This window comes from Labeo rohita, chromosome 16 (assembly GCF_022985175.1).
Source record: "Labeo rohita strain BAU-BD-2019 chromosome 16, IGBB_LRoh.1.0, whole genome shotgun sequence".
NCBI classification, from domain to species: domain Eukaryota; kingdom Metazoa; phylum Chordata; class Actinopteri; order Cypriniformes; family Cyprinidae; genus Labeo; species Labeo rohita.
This window is the reverse complement of record NC_066884.1, coordinates 26314270-26335725: the sequence shown is the minus strand read 5'-3', so window position 1 is coordinate 26335725 and position 21456 is coordinate 26314270. Positions and strand designations below refer to the sequence as shown.

Sequence of the window (21456 nt, the reverse complement as noted above, 5' to 3'; positions counted from 1 at the left end):
CATACTTTTAGTCAACACAACCCTGTCAGGCTTCCATTCACCTCCGCCTGACTTTTCTGGGAAATCAGGTACATCATGTCTCTGAATGCGGTATATCTTGAATGTGTGAGCCGTAGCCAGGTTGTTTTTCTTCCTCTTCAGCATTCTTTCTTTTTTACTTGTCAGAGCTTTATTATTCTCCCCTGATCTCAACATTTTGTTAATTGATTTAATCATGCAAATGACCGGCCACCCATTCTGGTACATCAGTATTTGTATCTGTGAGGTTAGGAAAGATGTGTGTTCTACAGGATGCTTTAGCAAATACCCAGACAGGGTTGCTGGATTCGGCATCAGCCTCCTGCTGAGATGGGTCACGGTCCCCTAGCCTGAACATGAGTCTTGCTCAGTTTTGGCACAACAACAGAAATCCTCATTTAGACCTGGTGTTTAGTAGGATCCATCTTGGATTATCCGATGACAAGGGCTGATGGTCCTGTGAGACATGTTGCAATTTACACCTAGTACATTCTTAAAGGGATAGTTCACCCAAAAATGAAAATTCTGTTATTAATTACTCACCCTCATGTTGTTCCAAACCCATAAGACCTTTGTTCAGCTTCAGAAGACAAATTAAGATATTTTGGATGAAATCCAAGTGCTTTCTGACCATAATTAGACAGCAACGCAACTAAAACGTTTAAATGGCCCAAAAAGGTAGTAAGAACATTGTTAAAAAAGTCCATGTGACATCAGTGGTTCAACCGTAATGTTATGAAGCTACGAGGATACTTTTTGTGTGCAAAGAAAACAAAAATAACAACTTTATTCAGCACTTTCTTCTCTTCCGAATCAGCCTTTGACTCACATTCACGACAGTATCACTACATTAACAATCCTTTTAAAAATAAAGGATGTAAATATTTTTCAGTGATGCCACAGAAAACCATTTATTGTTCCCCAAGATCATTTCTTAAAAGAACCGTGATATTCTTGGTGTAAAGAACATGTTAATGATCTTAAAGGAGAAGTTAATTTCCAGAACAAAAAAGTACCGATAATTTACTCACCCAACTGTCATCCAAGATGTTCATGTCTTTCTTTCTTCAGTCGTAAAGAAATTATGCTTTTTGAGGAAAACATTTCTGGATTTTTCTCCATATAGTGGACTTCTATGGTGACCACGAGTTTGAACTTCCAAAATGTAGCTTAAATGCAGCTTCAAAGGGCTCTAAATGATCCCAGACAAGGAAGAATGGTCTTATCTAGTGAAACGATCTGTTATTTTCTAAAAAAAAAAAAAAAAAATGAACATTTATGTACTTTTTAATCTCAGATGCTCGTATGTCTAGCTCTGCGTGAACTGTGTGCATTCCGGGTCAATACAGTTAGGGTATGTCGAAAAACTCTGATCTCATTTTCTCCTCCAACTTCAAAATCATCCTACATCGCTCCAGAAGTTCTGACCCAGTGTTTACAAAGTGAACGCGCAAGGAGGGTCAAACACCATTTACAAAAAAGGGTAAAACGGTGATGTAGGAAATTTTAAAGTTGGAGAAGAAAATGAGATGGGGGTTTTTCGACCTACCCTAACCGTCATGAACCAGAATACACAGAGTTCACGCAGAGCTGTACAAGATGAGCATTTGAGGTTAAGAAGTATATAAATTGTAATTTTTTTTAGAAATTAACTGATCGTTTCGCTAGATAAGACCCTTCTTTCTCAGCTGGGATCATTTAGAGCCCCTTGAAGCTGCATTTAAACTACATTTTGGAAGTTCAAACTTGCAAGCACCATAGAATTCCACTGTATGGAGAACATCCCTAAAATGTTTTCCTCAAAAAACATAATTTCTTTATGACTGAAAAAAAGAACGACATGAACATCTTGGATGACAATGGGGTGAGTAAATTATCTGTAAATATTTGTTCTGCAAGTAAACTTCTCCTTTAAGAACCCCTTTCCACTATAAAGAACCGTTTGTCCAATGGACCGATTCTGTGAATGTGAAAGGTACATTATGGAACCATCAATGCTGATAAAAAAGCAGTGAGGTTTTCGAAGATTGTGTATTGGGCTGTTAAACGATTAATCATGATTAATAACGATTAATCATGTCCAAAATAAAAGTTTGTGTTTTGATAATATATGTGTGTGCACTGTGTATATGTATTATGTATATACACAGTGCATACACATGTATTATGTAAACAGACTTTTTCGGATGTGATTAATCGTGATTAATCACGATTAATCGTTTAACAGTCCTATACACAGTCTTCCTAACTTTTGATAAGAAAATACTCAGTGTTTGTACATAAAAAATGGATGTCTAATTCACTGTTACTTGACGTTTCTTTGTAATTGTTTGTGAAATGTACTAAAAATTCTTTCAAAGGAGGTTCTGCACCAAAGTATTCTTATAGCTTCATAAAATTACGGTTGAACCACTGATGTCGCATAAACTGCTTTATTGATATCCGTACTAACTTTCTGGCCCTTAAACATGTCAGTTGCATTGCTGTTTATGCAGGGTCAGGAAGCTCTTGGATTTCATCAAAATATCTAAATTTGTGTTCTGAAGATGAACGAAGGTCAACATGAGAGTAATTAATGACAGAATTTTCATTTTTTGGGTGAACTATCTCGTTAAAATGGTAATAATACCATGAACACGTACCGTTAGTGGCGTTAGTGACATTTGTGTTTTTCTCTGTCCACTTTTGATTAGATTATCCAAAACAGATAGTAAGAAAATGCTTAAACTTAGTCTGAGCAAGTTTGAATCCTAAAATCCTGAAGTTATTCCGTCACTATAGGATTATCCCGTGATGCAGGATTACAACCATAAATCTGCTTCAATCCTGATCCGATTTGTAGCTGAAGTTACAATGAGAAGAGCAGAGAAATGACTAAAGAGCTAAACCTAGACCCAAGAAAGACCTTTTTAAAGAGAGAACCTACTCCTCTCACAGCAAATCTCTGATTTTATTTTATATAAAACCGGGCTCTTCGGCCTTAGCTGCAGGATTATCTGCGCTCTAGGGAACTGCGGTGGAATCGTGTCTGGAAGCGCTGTGTTCTGGATTCCATTGATCCCACTGCAGAAACCTGCTGAGATGTATCTGCAAGACTGACACAATGTCTCTTCTCCCTCTCTCTCGCACTGCCGTTCTCTCAGAGTGCTGAATGTATGCTATTGTGTGAGACACACTCCTGCCCCCAGGCAGCCCACCCACCATACCTCCCACCCCCAGCCCTGCCCATGCAGGACCAGGCTGTCCCCCTTCTCATTCGACCCAGATCACCAAGGAGCGGAGGACTGACTCAGTCGCCGCTTTTGTCATCCATTCCACATTATTCTCATCTTCCTCTAGAGGAGATGCAGGCTCTTCCGATGCCCAGGGCCCAGGTTGTTGGCACTAAGGGGTCAGCGAAAGGTGAATTAGCCCCTCACAAAGCCAAGCAGAAGGACCGTAAGCACCAGGAGCTGTTGGCATTAGCTCTGGGGGTGAATCTGGGCAGTAAGGGTGCCCTCCTCTGGAAGCCTCTAAAGATTTTGGCTTGTTCACAGATCAGCCCATCACCACTGAGCAGACGGACCACAATCAAGGATGGACCGGAGAAACTCTGCAACTATGAGAAGATCCACAACTTTAAGGTGAGTGTTGGTTGTGTTATGTTGATAAAATGTCAGAATTGTGGTATCTACACTACCAGTCAACAGTTTTTGAACAGTAAGGTTTTTAATGTGTTTTTTTTTTTTAAGAAATCTCCTCTGCTCACCAAGCCTACATTTATTTGTTATAAAGTACAGCAAAAACACTAAAATTTAGAAATATTTTTATTATTTAAAATAACTGCTTTCTATTTGAATATATTTTAAAATATATTTTAAAGTGATTTCAAAACAAAATTTTCAGCATCATTGCTCCAGTCACATGATCCTTCAGAAAGCAATATTTAAAACAGCTGAGTACATTTTTTTGTTGATGAATAGAAAGATCCAAAGATCACTATTTAGCAAGGATGCTTTAAATTGCTCAAAAGTAATGCTAAAGACATTTATCACATTTCTATTAGAAATTTTAACATTTTTTATCAGGTAAATGTTATTCTTCTTAACTTTCTATTCATCAAAGAAACCTGAAATAAATCTACTCAGCTATTTTCAACATAATAATAATAATAATAATCAGTGTTTTTTGAGCAGCAAATCAGAATATTCGAATGATTTCTGAAGGATCATGGGACTGGAGTAATGATGCAAAAAAATCAGTTTTGAAATCACAGGAATAAATTACATTTTAAAATATATTCACATAGATAACAGTCATTTTAAATAGTAAAAATATTTCAAAATTGTACTGTTTTTGCTGTACTTTGGATCAAATAAATATAGGCTTGGTGAGCAGAAGAGACTTCTTTAAAAATATTGAAAATCTTACTGTTCAAAAACTTCTGACTGGTAGTGCACACTGTTCAAAAGTTTGGGGTCAGTAAGTTTATTTTAAAAAAAAAGAAATTAATATGTTTATTCAGCAAGCATGACAATAGAGGCATTTATAATGTTACAAAACATTTCTATTTTAATTTTTTTTTTTTTTCAAAAACATCAAAAATTGATAACATCATTAATAATTTTTTGAATGGTTATAATTAGAATGGATTCTGAATTTTAATATTACATTTTAAAAGTAGTGCTGTCAAACGATTAATTGCGATTAATTGCATCCAGAAAAAAAAAAAAAAATATATATATATATATATATATACACGATTAATTGTTTGAAAGCACTATTTAAATTGTATTAAAATAGAAAACTGTTATTTTTTATTTTTATAGATTGTAATAATATTTCAAAATAATACCGTATTTTTGACCAAATAAATGGTTTTGATGAGAATCAGAGGCTTTAAAAAAAAAATTTAAATAACCAAACTGGCTGCATCTTCAACAGGTGAAGGTAACTGGGTAACTGCCTTTTTACATATTTATTATTTGAAATGCTAATTTATTACAGCCAGTGCAACCTGGTAAGATTTTGTTGTTTTAAAAAATACTTTACATAAGTATATAGAGTATGTTAAAGTAGAATTAAATAATTTAAGTATTTTTCTCCCATCATCAGCAAGTCGCACGTGGATCCGTTTGATAAAATAATTATTTAAATATGATGAAAACATCATTTTTGAGTCTCACTGTTATCCCTTCATTCTGATCATTTTGATTTGATTCAGTTTCATTTTTAATGTAAACATGAATGTTTTTTGCAGAATAATCATTTATCACAGTCAACTATGTATATTAACTGTTAATAATGGGCATACTGAAGATATTTTGTGCGTATATAATGTTTGCGATTTCTCGTTTTGATTGCATGGTTAATGTTTCTCAAAATCGCCAAAATTGGAAATGCTGGTGATGTGGGCCTAACCAAGTCAGTCACTTTTATTGCATTCTATATTTGGCTTCCGCACAAGTTTGTTCAGATGTTTACTAATGTCTCGTTCAAATGTTTATGTGCTGACAGCATTTAAATCCACGGTACACATACCGTGAGCCTCGTATCAATACGTTTAAATCCATCCTATGAGCCTAACTGCCCAGGCATTTAATCCATTAACAGCGCTATTGACCGATAGGATTGAGCACGCAAATCAATAACCTCCCACTGCCGAGCTGCTGAATGGACTCTCCCGTTTCGTGCCTTTCAGCTTCTGAAAAATGGCTGAGACTGAGAATGAGCACAGTGTAGCGTCATCTGACTTCCTTTTTAAATCTTGAAAGAGCAAAACAAAGCAATCATCTGACTTCAACGTGTTGCTTGGAAGCTTCCTCATAGCATCTTCCTCATGATGTCACCGGCGGTCAGAGCATCATGAATTATTCAGTATTACCTCCCTCAAGAGAGTTCTTACAGAGGCTGTGTTCCAAAACCTAGTGAGCTCACTCAGTAGGTAGCACTTTAGGGTATCGTTGGTGCATTCCAGATGCGAAGGCGATGTAATTCATTATTATATAATTTAATATATTTTAGCCAATTAATAAAATCGAATTATTAAAATAGTTAATTCAAAAGGAAAGATTCTGTCCTATGTTGGGTGCATATCAGTCACTTATAGGGTGGCATTTCAACTAGAATGTAGACAGTTCACTGGGTTTTGTAGCTGCTAGTTCTAAACAGAGATGAAGAGTGTTCTCATTCTGATATTTACATTACAGCATTCATACACCTGGGCTTTGTTCCAAAGCCTGTGTTGAGTCTTTTCTTTTGTCCATTTTCGTGCTGTGTTTTGACAGCACAAGGGCGTGCATGGGAACATGCCTTGCGTGTGACTTTCAGCAGCTTGGTTACAGATGCCAGACACATTATTTTCCCCCAGCAATCCTGTAGTGTGACTCACATGTATTATAATTAAAAAAATCAGGGCTGTGTCTTCACGGGGGTCCACCCTATTTACAGTACATTCTTTCTGTACCACCCTCTAGACTGTACTTAAAATCTTGAATATTTCCTCAGAAGTTTGAAAAGGAGCAGTTTTGTGTCTGCCATCAAACCCTTGAGTGCTTGGTTGCTGTCTCAGGGTTTGACGTCACCGGCTGTTGTTTCTTAAATCAAATGTCATGCGTCATTTAATGTAAATACGCTGAATTTTAATACATTTTTGGAGCTATGACCCAAGAGTTAGTGTATAAACACTTTGCCATGATGGTGCCACGATGACAGACAACAGTTTTAATCACTTTAGTCACATTTCCTGATCCTTTTTCTTTACCTTGTTCGATCATTGCTCTGTAAAAATGAATTGTTTTATTTAATATTTGTTTGTTTGTTTGTGGGATTGGTTTGTGTTTTTTATTCGTTTGTTTTGTTTTGTGTTTTATATTATTTTGTTTTGCATTTCCTGTGCCAAGTGGCAAATTGAAATGAAACAAATAGTTTTTATTTAATGTTTGTGTTTTTTAATTTGTTTTAATTTTTATAATTTTTTGTTGTTCGTCTATTTTTGGTTTATTTTTTTGTATTTGTTTATTTTTGTGTGTGTGTGTGTGGGGGGGTAATTTTCTTTTTTTTTTTTTTGTATTTTTGTTATTTGTTTTGTTTTAAAACAAAGAATTTTTATTTCATGTTTGTGTCTTGTTTTGTGTTTTGTGTTTTATTTATTTATTATTTTTTTAATTTCCCGAGGCAAGTGGCAAATTAAAATGAAATATTTTTTTATAACGATTTTATTTTATGTTTTGTTTTGCTTTTTGTTATTTTTTGTTTATCTGGGGAGGGGTGTTTGTATTTGTTTTCACAGCTGTTTTGTTTTTTGCTTGTTTTTTTGGGGGGGAGGGGGTTGATTTGTGTTTTATATTTTTGTTTTGTGTTTTGGTTTGTTTGTTTGTTTTGTTTATTTTAGTTTTTTGTTTTATTTTATTTTATTTTATTTTGTTTTGAATGTCCTGAGGCGAGTGGCAAATTGAAATGAAACAAATAGTTTTTATTTAATGTTTGTTTTGTCATGATTTTTATTTAATGTTTGTGTTTTGTTTATTTGTTTTTTTTTATTGTAGTTTTTTTTTGTTGTTGTTGTTTGTTTATTTTGGGGGGCGGTGTTTATATTTGTGTTTTGTTTTAAATTTTGTTTTGTGTTTTTTTTATTTGTATTTTTTATTATTGTTTTTGTTTATTTTGGGGGTTTTTTGTATTTGCTTTCACAGCTGTTTGTTTGTTTTTTGTTTTATTTCATTTTTTTTTTTGTTTTGTGTTTTATTTTATTTTGTTTTGGATGTCCTGAGGCGAGTGGCAAATCGAAATGAAACAAATCATTTTTATAGAATTTTTATTTGTTTTTTTTTTTAATGTTTGTGTTTGGTTGATTGTTTAGGTTTTTTTTTTTTTTTTTTTTTTTTTTTTTTTTTTTTTTTTTTTTTATTGTTTGTTTATTTTGTGGGGGTTGAATTTGTTTTCACAGCTGTTTTGTATTTGTTTTGTTTTTCTGAGGCAATGTGGCAAACTGAAATTAAAGTACATGTAAAAATTAATTTAATTCTTTTGTAATCTAATTTAAATTAGCCAATTTCCCTTGAAAAAGAAAATACTGAAGTTAAACAATGTTGGATAGTACCTGCCAAAATGTATAAAATCATAAAACCAATGGATCTTTCTACAAAATAGGACTTTATGTCAGTATGTCCAGTCTATATGTTTGTTTAGTCTGAGTGAGTCTTTTAGCTGTCAGGTACAGTATGAGAGTTATCTGGAAATGTAATCACTCATTTTCTGTGGAACTTTCATTATGAGCTTTAGCTGGAAATGAAAATCTAGAGATGAATGAATCACTGGCCTAATATGTATGTGTGTTTTTAATGTGTGTTTGTGAACTTGTGTGTGCTTGACTCACAATGACTGCTTTGTCTTTGCTGTAGGTGCACACCTTCAGAGGGCCGCACTGGTGTGAATACTGTGCAAACTTCATGTGGGGTCTTATCGCCCAGGGCGTCCGTTGCTCAGGTAATCCTTCACCAATCACAAACACTCCCACAAAAATAAAATGTTCATCAGAATTATGGCACCAGCCAAGGAGCATTATTCATATCAAATTACAATCCGAAGGCTGCTTAGGATCCAGATAATTTTTCATGCCATTCTGGAAACAATGCTTAAGTGGCTGTAGAACTTTTCCAATGTGCGGAGGTAACCTAAGGCTAAATACTGAAAGTGATACCTGGGACAATAAGGGTTTTAACTAGTATGCTGATGTGTGGGTATTTTGCATTCCTTAATGACACCTGGTCCAAACCAGTTGAGTGCCTTCTGTTGAGTGTTGACTATTTATAGTGGAACATACTGTATACACTATAGAGTACTGTGAGAGAGGCACACCCAGGTAAACCAGGACAGTCTCCTTGTATTAAAGCCAACTGCATCAGGCTACACATCAAATCACACAGATAAACATACATAAACAGATGCCTGAATGCACACACACTTGTACTGCATGACAAAGTATGACACTTTATTGGTTGTCATGTAGAAGTGATGCATAAGGTTTATACAGTAGCTTTACAATAAAATCAAACTCTTTCAAATTAATAAACATGAACTAAGATTTTTTTGTAGGAATTCATTTTAATACAGGTTAATTTGTAAGTAAACTATTGTTATTATTGTTTGTTCATGTTTGATCATAACACACAAACTAACATTCAACCAAAAAAAGAAAAAAAAACCTTGTAATCTTCTAACCTTTATGTTGTATGTATGTTTTGGGTGAAATATGAATTTATAAATGCAACTTTATGTTAAAAATATACAATATTTGTATATACAAAGTAACCTGTATTATATTAATTAATTTTTTGTTTGTTTTTTTGGTTGTGAGTAGGGTTTTATTTTGGTTTGGTGTTTGTTTTTTATTTGTTTTGTGACTGGGGTTTGTTTTAGTTTTGTTTTGTTTGTTTTTTAATTGTATTTCATTTTGTTTTGTTGTGACTAGGTTTTTTGTTTGGTTAGTTTTTTGTTTATTTTTTGTTTTAGTTTAATTTTTGTTTTTGTTTTTTGTTTTGTTGTGACTGCTTTTTGTTGACTTGATTTTTGTTTTATTTTGGTTTGGTTTGTTTTTTGTTTGTTTTTCTGGTTGTGAGTGGGTTTTATTTCGGTTTGGTGTTTGTTTTGTTTGTTTTTTTTTATTTGTTTTGTTGTGACTGGGTTTTATTTTGGTTTGTTTTTTGTTTGTTTGGATTTTTTGTTTGTTTTGTTGTGACTGGATTTTGTTTTTTGTTTTTTTGGTGTTTTTGTGACTGGGGTTTGTTTTAGTTTTGTTTGTTTTGTTTTTTGTTTTTTAATTGTATTTAATTTTGTTTTGTTATGACTAGGTTTTTTTTATTTGGTTTGTTTTTTGTTTATGTTTTTGTTTTAGTTTAATTTGTGTTTTTGTTTTTTGTTTTGTTTTGTTGTGACTGTTTTTTGTTGGCTTGGTTTTTGTTTTATTTTGGTTTGGTTTGGTTATTTGTTTTGTTGTGACTGGGATTTATTTAGGTTTGTTTTTTGTTTATTTGGATTTTTTTGTTTTTTGTTGTGACTAAATTTTGGTTTGTTTTTTGTGACTGGGGTTTGTTTTAGTTTTGTTTGTTTTGTTTTTCTTACTTTTTTAATTGTATTTCCTTTTGGGGGGTGTTTTTTTTTTTTTTTTCTGTTTTGTTTGGTTTTTATTTTTTGTTTTGGTTTGTTTTTTGTTTTGCTGTGATTGTTTTTTGTTTTGTTTGGTTTTTGTTTGTATTTTGTTGTGACTGGGTTTTGGTTTGGTTTTTTGTGAGTGGGTTTTGTTTTGGTTTTGTTTGTTTTGCTTGTTTTGTTAACTGCATTTCATTTAGTTTTGTTGTGACTGGGTTTTGTTTCTGTTTGTTTTGTTTTGTAATTGTATTTAATTTTGTTTTGTTGTGACTGGGTTTTGTCTTTTTTATTGTATTTCATTTAGTTTTGTGACTAGGTTTTCTTTTTGTTTTGGCATGGTTTTTGTTTTGTTGTGACTGGTTTTTGGTTAAGTTTGGTTTGTTTGTTGTTTTTTGTTTGGTTTGTTGTTGTTTTTTTACTGTATTTCATTTTGTTTAGCTGTGACTGGGTTGTGTTTTGTTTGCTTTGGTTTTTATTGTGTTTTATTGTCTTTTGTTGTGACTTCTTGTGAAATGGCAAATTGAAATCAAATATAAAATAAAAACCATAATAAATCCTTAACCACTTTTCAATACAGCATGTTCCTAGATGCGGCCTAGATAAACAAATGCACCTTAATCCCATGATTACATGTTTGCTCAGGTCTCATGTTAACATGGAGCTGGTTATTGTTAGACAGCACTTTCCCAAAACACCCTGTACATAAACTCAATCCAGTCACAAGGCTTTACTGTTGGTTTTTCACACTGTAAATGGTCTCATCCATTCGGGCCATTATTCAAGCCCTTTCTTTTCACACAGGAGCCTCTCTTCTTTCACTCTGGCCCCCAGGCGAGCCAGTGTCATCAGACACATTGAGAATTAGAGAAGAGTTGAATGTGTCCCTAGGCCCATATGGAGGAACACAGAGTGTTTTTCTTTTTGTCTTCTTCTGTTTTTTTTCTCGGTGGCCTAAAGATGTGAAGGAGGAGTTCAGGCAGGCAGTAAAACCGACAGAGAGTGTGATTAATGACATTGCTGAAGATGAGGAACAGTGGGACAGCATGTGCATGCTACTGGAGACACACAGAGACAGACCACCCTACTACCACAGTCCCCTACATACACACACAGTCCCAGTGCCATAGCAAGCAATCAACCTAGGTGTCTTACAGCTACAGTCTTACAATTTTCATTTTCGGGTGAACTATCCCTTTAAGTACTGTAAACAAATTGTCCTTAATTGTGTAGCTGAAAAGTAAACAAACAAACTTTTTTTCAGTTAAAATGTATGTCCACAGGCACAGATTCCTGATTCAGAAATATGTGTAAAAGAATTGGACACAAAAATTCAGTCTTGACTCCTGACAGAAGAATTGTTTTTCAGTTAAGCAGGTGTTCATCACACACGACAAGAGGCCTCTAATACACTTGCACATTCGCACATACGTGTATATATGTAGGCCTGCTGGCAAACACACCCATAGTCACTCAAGGTTACGCTCTCAGATTGACAGAGCCACAAACACACAGCAGCATCTGACAGATATTCTCACACTTTACCACCCAGTTTGACTGACACGCACCTGTTTCTCCACGTATACTTTACCCCTGAAGACATACCCTCCATCAGACCCCTAGACACACACGCACAAGTTTTGGGTCTCCATTCTCTTGGAGTCTGTCTTTTTGCCTCTTTGGAGACAACAGGGTCACGCTCTCCTAACCTTTTGACCTGTTACTCTTACAGACTGCGGGCTGAACGTGCACAAACAGTGCTCTAAACTTGTGCCCAGCGACTGTCAGCCTGACCTCCGCAGGATCAAGAAGGTCTTCAGCTGCGATCTCACCACGCTGGTCAAAGCCCACAACACGCCACGGCCGATGGTTCTGGACATGTGCATTAAAGAGATCGAGCACAGAGGTACTTATCGCTTTGAGTGCTAAAACATTTTAATAGGGAGATCCCAGATCTTCTCTAGCACCTGTGGCTTTCAGTAAGGCACTTAATCACTGTCTATGCATTTCTCAGCTGCTCCGTTTTCTGACGTCTCCCTGTCATATATCAAGATGTGCAAAATGAAGAATCCGTAGATACCTAATTTAAAACAACAGAGAGAGGAGCAAACATTCTCCACATTTTGACTTTGCGTCCATTGAAGAGATCATTCTTTGAAAAAATTATGTACTATATTACCCAACCATCACTCTGCTTGCTATAAAGTTTAACATTGAATGTAACAACGAAAGTAATAAAATGAACTATTTTGTTTTAATTTTCTTTCTATGTAGATAAATATAATGTATAATGTGTATTTGATTTTTCTTTCATGTGTGGTAGCCTAGATATGGACGCCCATTTCCTCCACTGAATAAAAAATAAAAAATTATATATATATATATAAAATATTATATATATATATATATATATATATATATATAGTTTATATCTCACAATTCTGACTTTATAACATGCAGTTATAAGACATATCGGTCTTTTTTCTCCTCAAAGCTCGGCTTTATAATTCTCAATTGCAAGTTTATGTCTCACAATTCTGAGAAAAAGTCTGAAGAATTGCATAAAAAAAGTCAAAATTGAAGATATTAAACTCGTAATTGCAAAAAAAATTGAGAATTGCGAGACAAAAAATCAGAATTGCAAGATACTTGTATTTGCAAGAAAAAAATATGAATTGCACGTTTTTTTTTTGTTTGTTTGTTTGTTTTTTGCAATTTAGAGAAAAAATTGTGAGTTAGTATCTTGCAATTCTGACTTTATAACTCACAAAAGTTTGGAAACACCCCTGGCAAAGTGTGGTTTTGGACGATATCAGCAAATACATTAAAGTAACTTGACATTATCATTGAAGACCAGGAATAATAATTTTCATTTTGCCAGCTGTAATGCCTGGTTACTGGTTTAAACTTGGCCCAGGTTTTTAAAACATTTTTTGGGTAAGCACATCCAAAAAGATTTATCCACTAACGGCCCCAGAAATAAGAAATAAAATAGTTTGCTTTTAGTGTGAAAAAAAATATTCTTCTAGGGTTCATTTTACTTTTCTTGCAGTGTGCAAATTTGTTGACATTCTTTGTTCAATGGAGTTTGTAAGACTTTTTACAATATTATTTAAAAGTATCTATTTTAACATATTACAAAATAGGTATTATTACAGGGTAACGTTGCGAATACAAACAAGTATTCACTTTGTATAAAATTCTATTTAATTTTGCATACAAATTGTTGTCTCATCATAATAACTGTTTTCTACTTGCATAGAATAAAAGGATTTTATGCATTAAAATATAAAGCTGCTTTTGTATTTCATGAAGACTGTCCCTTGCAAGTGGATCCTGAAATTTCGGGGTCGTCAGAATCAAACCTGAAGCAAATTCATGTGAAAATGATCCACTGAGGCATAACTGACCAATTACTATGGATATGCTAACAAAGAGTATCATAATTTTTGTCCTATAACAGTGTTATCACTGGTAATCTTTTAACAAATTATGTTTGCTTTCAGTATTATCAAGCCTGCTTGTGGTCAATGCAACAACTAGAAAATAAATAAATAAATAAAAAGAGACTTAGATTTAGCCAAAATATTAAACGTCTGTTATTTTGAAGATCCTTAGAATGAGTGGACGAGAAACGAGAAGGACTTGATTTAAAAGGATAGTTCCCCAAAAAATTTTAATTCTGCTATTAATTACTGTCATGTCGTTCCAAACCTGCAAGACCTTCGTTCATCTTCGGAACACAAATTAAGATATTTTTGACATCAGTGGTTCAACCGTAATTTTATGTATCATGGTGCTCTCGTGAACATGAGTCAAAGACTAACATGGAAGAGAACAAATTGTTGAATAAAGTCATTATTTTTGTTTTGTTTGCACACAAAAAGTTTTCTCGTAGCTTCATAAAATTAAGGTTGAATCACTGATGTCCAATGGACTATTTTAACAATGTCCTTACTGCCTTTCTGGGCCTTGAACGTAGTAGATGCTGTCTATGCAGGGTCAGAAAGTTCTCAGATTTCATCACAAAAATCTTGTGTTCTGAAGTTGAATGTCTTATGGGTTTGGAACGGCATGAGGGTGAGTAATTAATGACAAAATTTTCATTTTTGCATGAACTATCCCTTTAAGTTCCACATCAAAATTGTCCATAATGAAAGATTTAAGGATGGAGTTCCTATGCACACAGGTGATTGGATGATAGATGAACTGGCCAAGATGTAGTAAATCCAGTTTATTGAAAGGATAATCAGATCTTTAATTGATTATCCAATTAGTTGTTAGTTCCAGCCCCAGTTTGATCAATACTAATTTACATGTTTATACTCAACTCCACTGACTTTATAGTTGAAGTAAATATGTGCTACTTCTGCTTCTTCCAGGTTTGAAATCAGAGGGTCTGTACAGAGTGTCAGGGTTCACAGAACACATAGAAGATGTCCGGCTGTCCTTCGACAGAGGTTAGTATTAGAATAACTGTTCTACCACTTTTTATGCATCATGCCTGATGTAATCAGATGTATTTTAGGTGTTCAACTACCATTTGGTCTCTTCACTTTGGCTTACATGCTTGAATGAACTCATTTATATCACTGTTTTTTTTATCAGCATGCAAGTTTGAAGTCAAAACAATGCATTGTTGGTACAGTATAGTGATTAATCTGTTATTCATAACAGATAACTAATTCTCCTTTGCAGATGGTGATAAGGCAGACATCAGTGCCAACATCTACCCAGACATCAATATAATTGCTGGAGCTCTGAAGCTTTATTTGCGAGATCTGCCCATTCCAGTTATCACATATGACGTCTACTCCAAATTCATACAAGCAGCCAGTAAGAGACTTTTATAGACTTTTATATCTATATATTATAACTATATATTAATTAGAAAATATCAGTTATATATCTGTTATAACCAACTAGAATTTTCTGTAATCTGTTTCGGTTATGTTTTTTTTTTTTTTTTTTTTTTTTTTTTTGAAACTACACTGACCAAAATTATAAACGTAACACTTTTGTTTTTGGCCTCATCTTTCATGAGCTCAACTCAAAAATCTAAAACTTTTTCTATGTACACAAAAGGCCTATTTCTTTCAAATATTGTTCGCAAATCTGTCTAAATCTGTGTTAGTGAGCACTTCTCCTGTGACGAGATAATCCATCCACCTCACAGGTGTGGCATATCAAGATGCTGATTAGACAGCATGATTATTGGGCTGGCCACAATAAAAGGCCACTCTAAAATGTGCAGTTTTATCACACAGCACAATGCCACAGATGTCGCAAATTTTAAGGGAGCGTGCAGCTGGCATTAGCATGACTGCAAGAATGTCCACCAGAGCTGCTGCCTGTGAATTGAATGTTCATTTCTCTACCATAAGCCGTCTCCAAAGGCGTTTCAGAGAATTTGGCAGTACATCCAACCGGCCTCACAACCGCAGACCACGTGTAACCACACCAGCCCAGGACCTCCACATCCAGCATCTTCACCTCCAAGATCATCTGAGACCAGCCACCCAGACAGCTGCTGCAACAATTGGTTTGCATAACCAAAGAATTTCTGCTCAAACAGTCAGAAACCGTCTCAGGGAAGCTTATCTGCATGCTCACCGTCCTCATCAGGGTTTCGACCTGACTGCAGTTCGTCATCATTACCAACTTGAGTGGGCAAATGCTCACATTCGATCGCGTCTGGCACTTTGGAGAGGTGTTCTCTTCACGAATTAATCCAGGTTTTCACTGTACAGGGCAGATGGCAGACATTGTGTATGGCGTCGTGTGGGTGAGCGGTTTGCTGATGTCAACATTGTGGATCGAGTGGGCCATGATGGCAGTGGGGTTATGGTATGGGCAGGCATATGTTATGGACAATGAACACAGGTGCATTTTATTGATGGCATTCTGAATGCACAGAGATATCATGACGAGATCCTGAGGCCCATTGTTGTGCCATTCATCCACGACCATCACCTCATGTTGCAGCATGATAATGCACAGCCCCATGTTGCAAGGATCTGTACGCAATTCCTGGAAGCTGAAAACATCAGGTCAGCATACTCACCAGACATGTCACCCATTGAGCATGTTTAGGATGCTCTGGATCGGCGTATACGACAGCGTGTTGCAGTTCCTGCCAATATACAGCAACTTCGCACAGCCATTGAAGAGGATTGGACCAACATTCCACAGGCCACAATCAACAACCTGATCAACTCTATGCAAAGGAGATGTGTTGCACTGCGTGAGGCAAATGGTGGTAACTCCAGATACTGACTGGACAAGCTAAGGCACACCTGTGCAATAATCATGCTGTCTAATCAACATCTTGATATGCCACACCTGTGAGGTGGATGGATTATCTTGGCAAAGGAGAAGTGCTCACTAACACAGATTTAGACAGATTTGTGAACAATATTTGAGAGAAATAGGCCTTTTGTGTGCATAGAAAAAGTCTTAGTCTTTGAGTTCTGCTCATGAAAAATGGGGGCAAAAACAAAAGTGTTGTGCTTATAATTTTGGTCAGTGTACTTTGACCTTGTCATAAAAAGATAGATAGATAGATAGATAGATAGATAGATAGATAGATAGATAGATAGATTGGAGTGGACTATATGTGCTGTAACATCAGTAAAGTATGTGGAATAGTTGCCAGTTTTAGCAAAAAAACTGACTGTGCAATTCTAAACAGTATTTCTCGAAACATTTTCTTACATTTTCTGTCATCAGAAATAACAGACCCTGATTCTAGACTGGAGGCAGTTCATGATGGTCTCCTCCAACTTCCTCCAGCCCACTATGAGACCCTACGGTACCTGATGACACACCTGAAAAGGTAAAACGTCAAATGTATTGAATTTCCACACACATTAACTGCTCCCTTAGGTGCCGGTCCCATAGTTCACTATATGGCTCTATACCTCATTAAGCTGGTGGGTGTTCAGGTTTTTGTTCCATTTAAGCATTTTCCCTGTGGCTTTAAAAAGTAATTTTACTTCCTGTCACTCTGCAATATAAAACTTGACTGATTAGAAGGAAACAGGAAACACAATACAGCACTTCAGCTCAATGCACTTCAGGAACTGAAAAACCTACAAAGTAATCCTCAAGGATTTGTGCTTTCCCTCTAACTTGCCAAGCCAGCTTTGCCACATTTACATATCCATGGAAAGTATATCAGTTACCTACCTGTATGTTTATTATCAAAATCGTTTTGTCTGAAGTGTTTTTTCCACATCTTTTCTCTATTTATCAGGGTCACCATGTACGAGAAGGACAATTATATGAACTCAGAGAACCTAGGAATTGTTTTTGGCCCGACGCTCATGCGGCCCCCGGACCAAAACACACTAACTACTCTCAACGACATGAGATACCAGAAACTGATTGTTCAGCTCCTGATAGAGCATGAGGACATCTTGTTTTAAACAGCTGAAATGAAGACATCTTTTAAAGACTTTAAAGAGCGTGTACATTTTAAAAAGCAGCCTGCCACATATTTCAAAGATATTGTTTGCATACAAAATTTGGACTTAATTGCACATTTCAATCAATGTGTTTCAACCCCCCAAACAAATACTGTTAAGCATAGAATAAATTAACATTCGTGCTGAATACAGAATTTATTATTATTGATGGGCATTTTGTTTAAAGGAACAGTTCACCCAAAATTAAATTTGCTGAATATTTAGATAAACAGTTGAGGTCAAAAGTTTACATACACCTTGCAGAATCTGCAAAATGTTAATTATTTTACCAAAAAATAAAAAGGATCATACAAAATGCATGTTATTATTTTATTTAGTACTGATCTAAATAAGATATTTTACATAAAAGACATTTACATGTAGTCAACAAGAGAAAATAATAGTTTACATACACTTGATTCTTAATACTGTGATCCACAGCTGTTTTTTTTTTTGTTTGTTTGTTTGTTTAGTGATAGTTGTTCATGAGTCCCTTGTTTGTCCTGAACAGTTAAACTGCCCGCTGTTCTTCAGAAAAATCCTTCAGGTCCCACAAATTCTTTGGTTTTTCAGCGTTTTTTTTTTTTGTATTTGAACCCTTTCCATTAATGACTATGGTTTTGAGAACCATCTTTTTACACTGAGGACAACTAAGGGACCCATATGCAACTATTACAGAAGGTTCAAACACTCACTGATGCTCCAGAAGAAAAAAACATGCATTAAGAGCAAGGGGTGTAAACTTTTGAACAGAATGAAGATATGTACGTTTTTCTTATTTTGCCTAAATATCATATTTTTTTAATTTAGTACTGCCCTTCAGAAGCAACCGAAGATACTTGCATGTTTCCCAGAAGACAAAATCAGTTAAATTTACCCTGATCTTCAAATTCCAAAAGTTTTCACCCCCGGCTCTTAATGCATCATGTTTCAGTACTAAATAAAAAAAATAATAATATGCATTTTCTATAATCTCTCTTATTTAGGTAAAGTATTTAACATTTTTGCAGATTCTGCAAGGTGTATGTACATTTTTGACCTCAACTGTAGTTGAGTTTGTTTCGCCATCAGAACAGAATTGCAGAAATTTAGTATTACATCACTTGCTTATCAATGGATCCTCTGCAGTGAATGGGTGCCATCAAAATGAGAGTCCAAAAAGCTGATTAAAACATCACAAGTAATCCACACAACTCTTAATAAGATGTTAATTGATGTTAATTGATTGTTTGGACTCTCATTCTGACGGCACCCATTCACTGCAAAGGATCCATTGGTGAGCAAGTGATGCAATACTAAATTTCTCCAAATTTATTCCGATGAGGATACTCATCTGCATTTTGGCATGCGGGTGATTAAATGTTATGCAAATACATTTTTTGGGATGGATTTCTTTAAATCAAATCACAGTAACTTTTTTCTTTAATGCCAAACAGGTATGATGCATTGACCTTGATGCTCTACATGGTATACTGTATCAGTTTCTTGCGAAACTGGTATAATGTCAAGTATGGTTTAAAAAATATATATTTTTGGGTCATGAGGTTGGTAAATGTATGTGTGCTATAATTGCAAAACAATTAAGATCACGTGTAAAGCACTTTTTAATTTTACATGGAGTGTAAATAATTATTCTTTTTGTTCACCCAGTGTTAATAATGCTGTGTTTAACCCATGCCTCCTTCAAATTATTTTTGTTCACCCTGACAACAATGGGTGATCTACGTCAGCACCCTGTGAATGGACAAAATTATTCTGTGAGCTTTTATTTAGTGCCTGTTCCTTCCTCCTTGGACTTGCTCCCATTTCAAGAATGTCGCTTAACAAAATTACATGTATTGTGCTCATCTTAGACTCCTGAGGTGAGATGAGTGATTCAACTCAAAAAAAAAAAAAAAAACTGTCTGTACGCGGTACCGTCACCTTTGTTTGAGTTCCTTCAAATTGTTTATTTGATAAAAGACCTTTCTACATTTTATTTTGAAGATATTTCTGTGAAGAATGATTGTAATTATGATTGTAATTTATCAAATGCTGATTTATTAAATTATGTAAATCTGGTTACTTTTAAATCTTGATTCTCGACTTAATGACAGTCAAAATTAGCTTCTGAAAGTAGTTTGTGTATTATTACTTGAAGCTGCAACACCTCACATTTGCAGTATGTGAAATATGTTTCTGTAATTAGTGCTTGGTCAGCTCTTTAGGCGTTGGTTTTTTCCAAGCTCGGTTTTCTTGTTCCTAATTCAGGGGTGTGACCAACAGCATTGTTTTAGTATCAGACAGCTGAGTCGGTATATGCCCCAAAGTGACTTTTTCACCAAATCACAGGTGAAGTGAGAACCTGAAACCAGGTTCCTGAGGGCAGCCGCAGCAGCTCAGCAGACCAATGAGAGAGAGGAAGGCGGGGCTATGAGCAGCAGGTGAACTATAAATAGACAAATTCATCACTCATTACAGTTTAGACAGAGGGACGCAGCATTAAATGATGTTGTGGGTAAAGATATAGACAGAAAAGCGATAAGGTTGTTCTGCTGGATGTTTTTTTAGTCAGTCTCTGACTGACATTAACACCCCTGACTCTGAGGTGAGTGTTTCTAAAGAACAATATAGATTTGTTAAAATAAACAAATAAATAAAATACAGTTTAGATAGATAGATAGATAGACAGATAGTTTTGCTTTAAAATGTCAACATTTAAAGTATGATTAACTAAACTGACTTGTGATGATAGATAGATAGATAGATAGATAGATAGATAGACCGTAATTAAAATATATAGCCTATGTATAAAAGATAGATAGATAGACTGTAATTAAAATATATAGCCTATGCATAGATAGATAGATAGACTGTAATTAAAATATATAGCCTATGCATAGATAGATAGATAGATAAATAGATAGATAGATAGACCGTAATTAAAATATATAGCCTATGTATAAAAGATAGATAGATAGACTGTAATTAAAATATATAGCCTATGTATAAAAGATAGATAGATGGATAGACCGTAATTAAAATATATAGCCTATGCATAGATAGATAGATAGATAGATAAATAGATAGACCGTAATTAAAATATATAGCCTATGTATAAAAGATAGATAGATAGACTGTAATTAAAATATATAGCCTATGTATAAAAGATAGATAGATAGATAGACCGTAATTAAAATATATAGCCTATGCATAGATAGATAGATAGACTGTAATTAAAATATATAGCCTATGTATAAAAGATAGATAGATAGATAGACCGTAATTAAAATATATAGCCTATGCATAGATAGATAGATAAATAGATAGATAGATAGACCGTAATTAAAATATATAGCCTATGTATAAAAGAAAGATAGATAGATAGATAGATAGATAGACTGTAACTAAAATATATAGCCTATGCATAGATAGATAGATAGATAGATAGACTATAATTAAAATATATAGCCTATGCATAAAAAACACAAAAAAGTGCACATAAAATTTGTAAACGTTTTATAAACGTTAATAATATGCATTTCAGTGAGAATCGAAGAATTAGACAGCATGGCAGACAGATACTCCTGGTGGAAAAACCTAACTGGAAAAAACAAGAACCATTTTAAGGAAAGCCAGCAGGACTTTGGAAATGCGGACAAGAAGTCAGTGATACAAACCGGCAGCGACAATAACAACGGCAATCTGATCAGCAACGAGACTTACGACGACTCTGAGCTGGGGCCTTCCTTCAATGAGCACACTTGCCGGAGAAATTGGACAGTTTCACGGTCTGGCCGTTTTAAGGAGAAACGAAGAGTGCGGGTCACCATGCCCGAGAACAACTTCTATGACAAAAACGTTGCTG

General features: G+C 34.8%; 1 protein-coding gene across 2 annotated transcripts in view; it reads left to right on the top strand.

Annotated features, from left to right (window-relative positions):
- chn2 (chimerin 2) overlaps positions 1 to 19665 on the top strand; it is a 33155-nt gene extending 13490 nt beyond the window's left edge. Inside the window, exons 1-8 of one of the 2 annotated variants that reach the window (XM_051132488.1) lie at positions 2771 to 3491; positions 4942 to 4947; positions 8400 to 8484; positions 11876 to 12049; positions 14526 to 14603; positions 14842 to 14979; positions 16873 to 16978; positions 17399 to 19665. In XM_051132488.1, the coding sequence (XP_050988445.1) occupies positions 3174 to 3491; positions 4942 to 4947; positions 8400 to 8484; positions 11876 to 12049; positions 14526 to 14603; positions 14842 to 14979; positions 16873 to 16978; positions 17399 to 17570 (1077 nt within the window). In that variant the 5' untranslated portion in view covers positions 2771 to 3173 and the 3' untranslated portion in view covers positions 17571 to 19665. Of the gene's footprint in view, positions 1 to 2770; positions 3492 to 3554; positions 3642 to 4941; positions 4948 to 8399; positions 8485 to 11875; positions 12050 to 14525; positions 14604 to 14841; positions 14980 to 16872; positions 16979 to 17398 lie in introns of those variants that run through there. The other variant, XM_051132487.1, reaches the window with a different exon arrangement.
- Positions 19666 to 21456: the final 1791 nt, after the last annotated feature.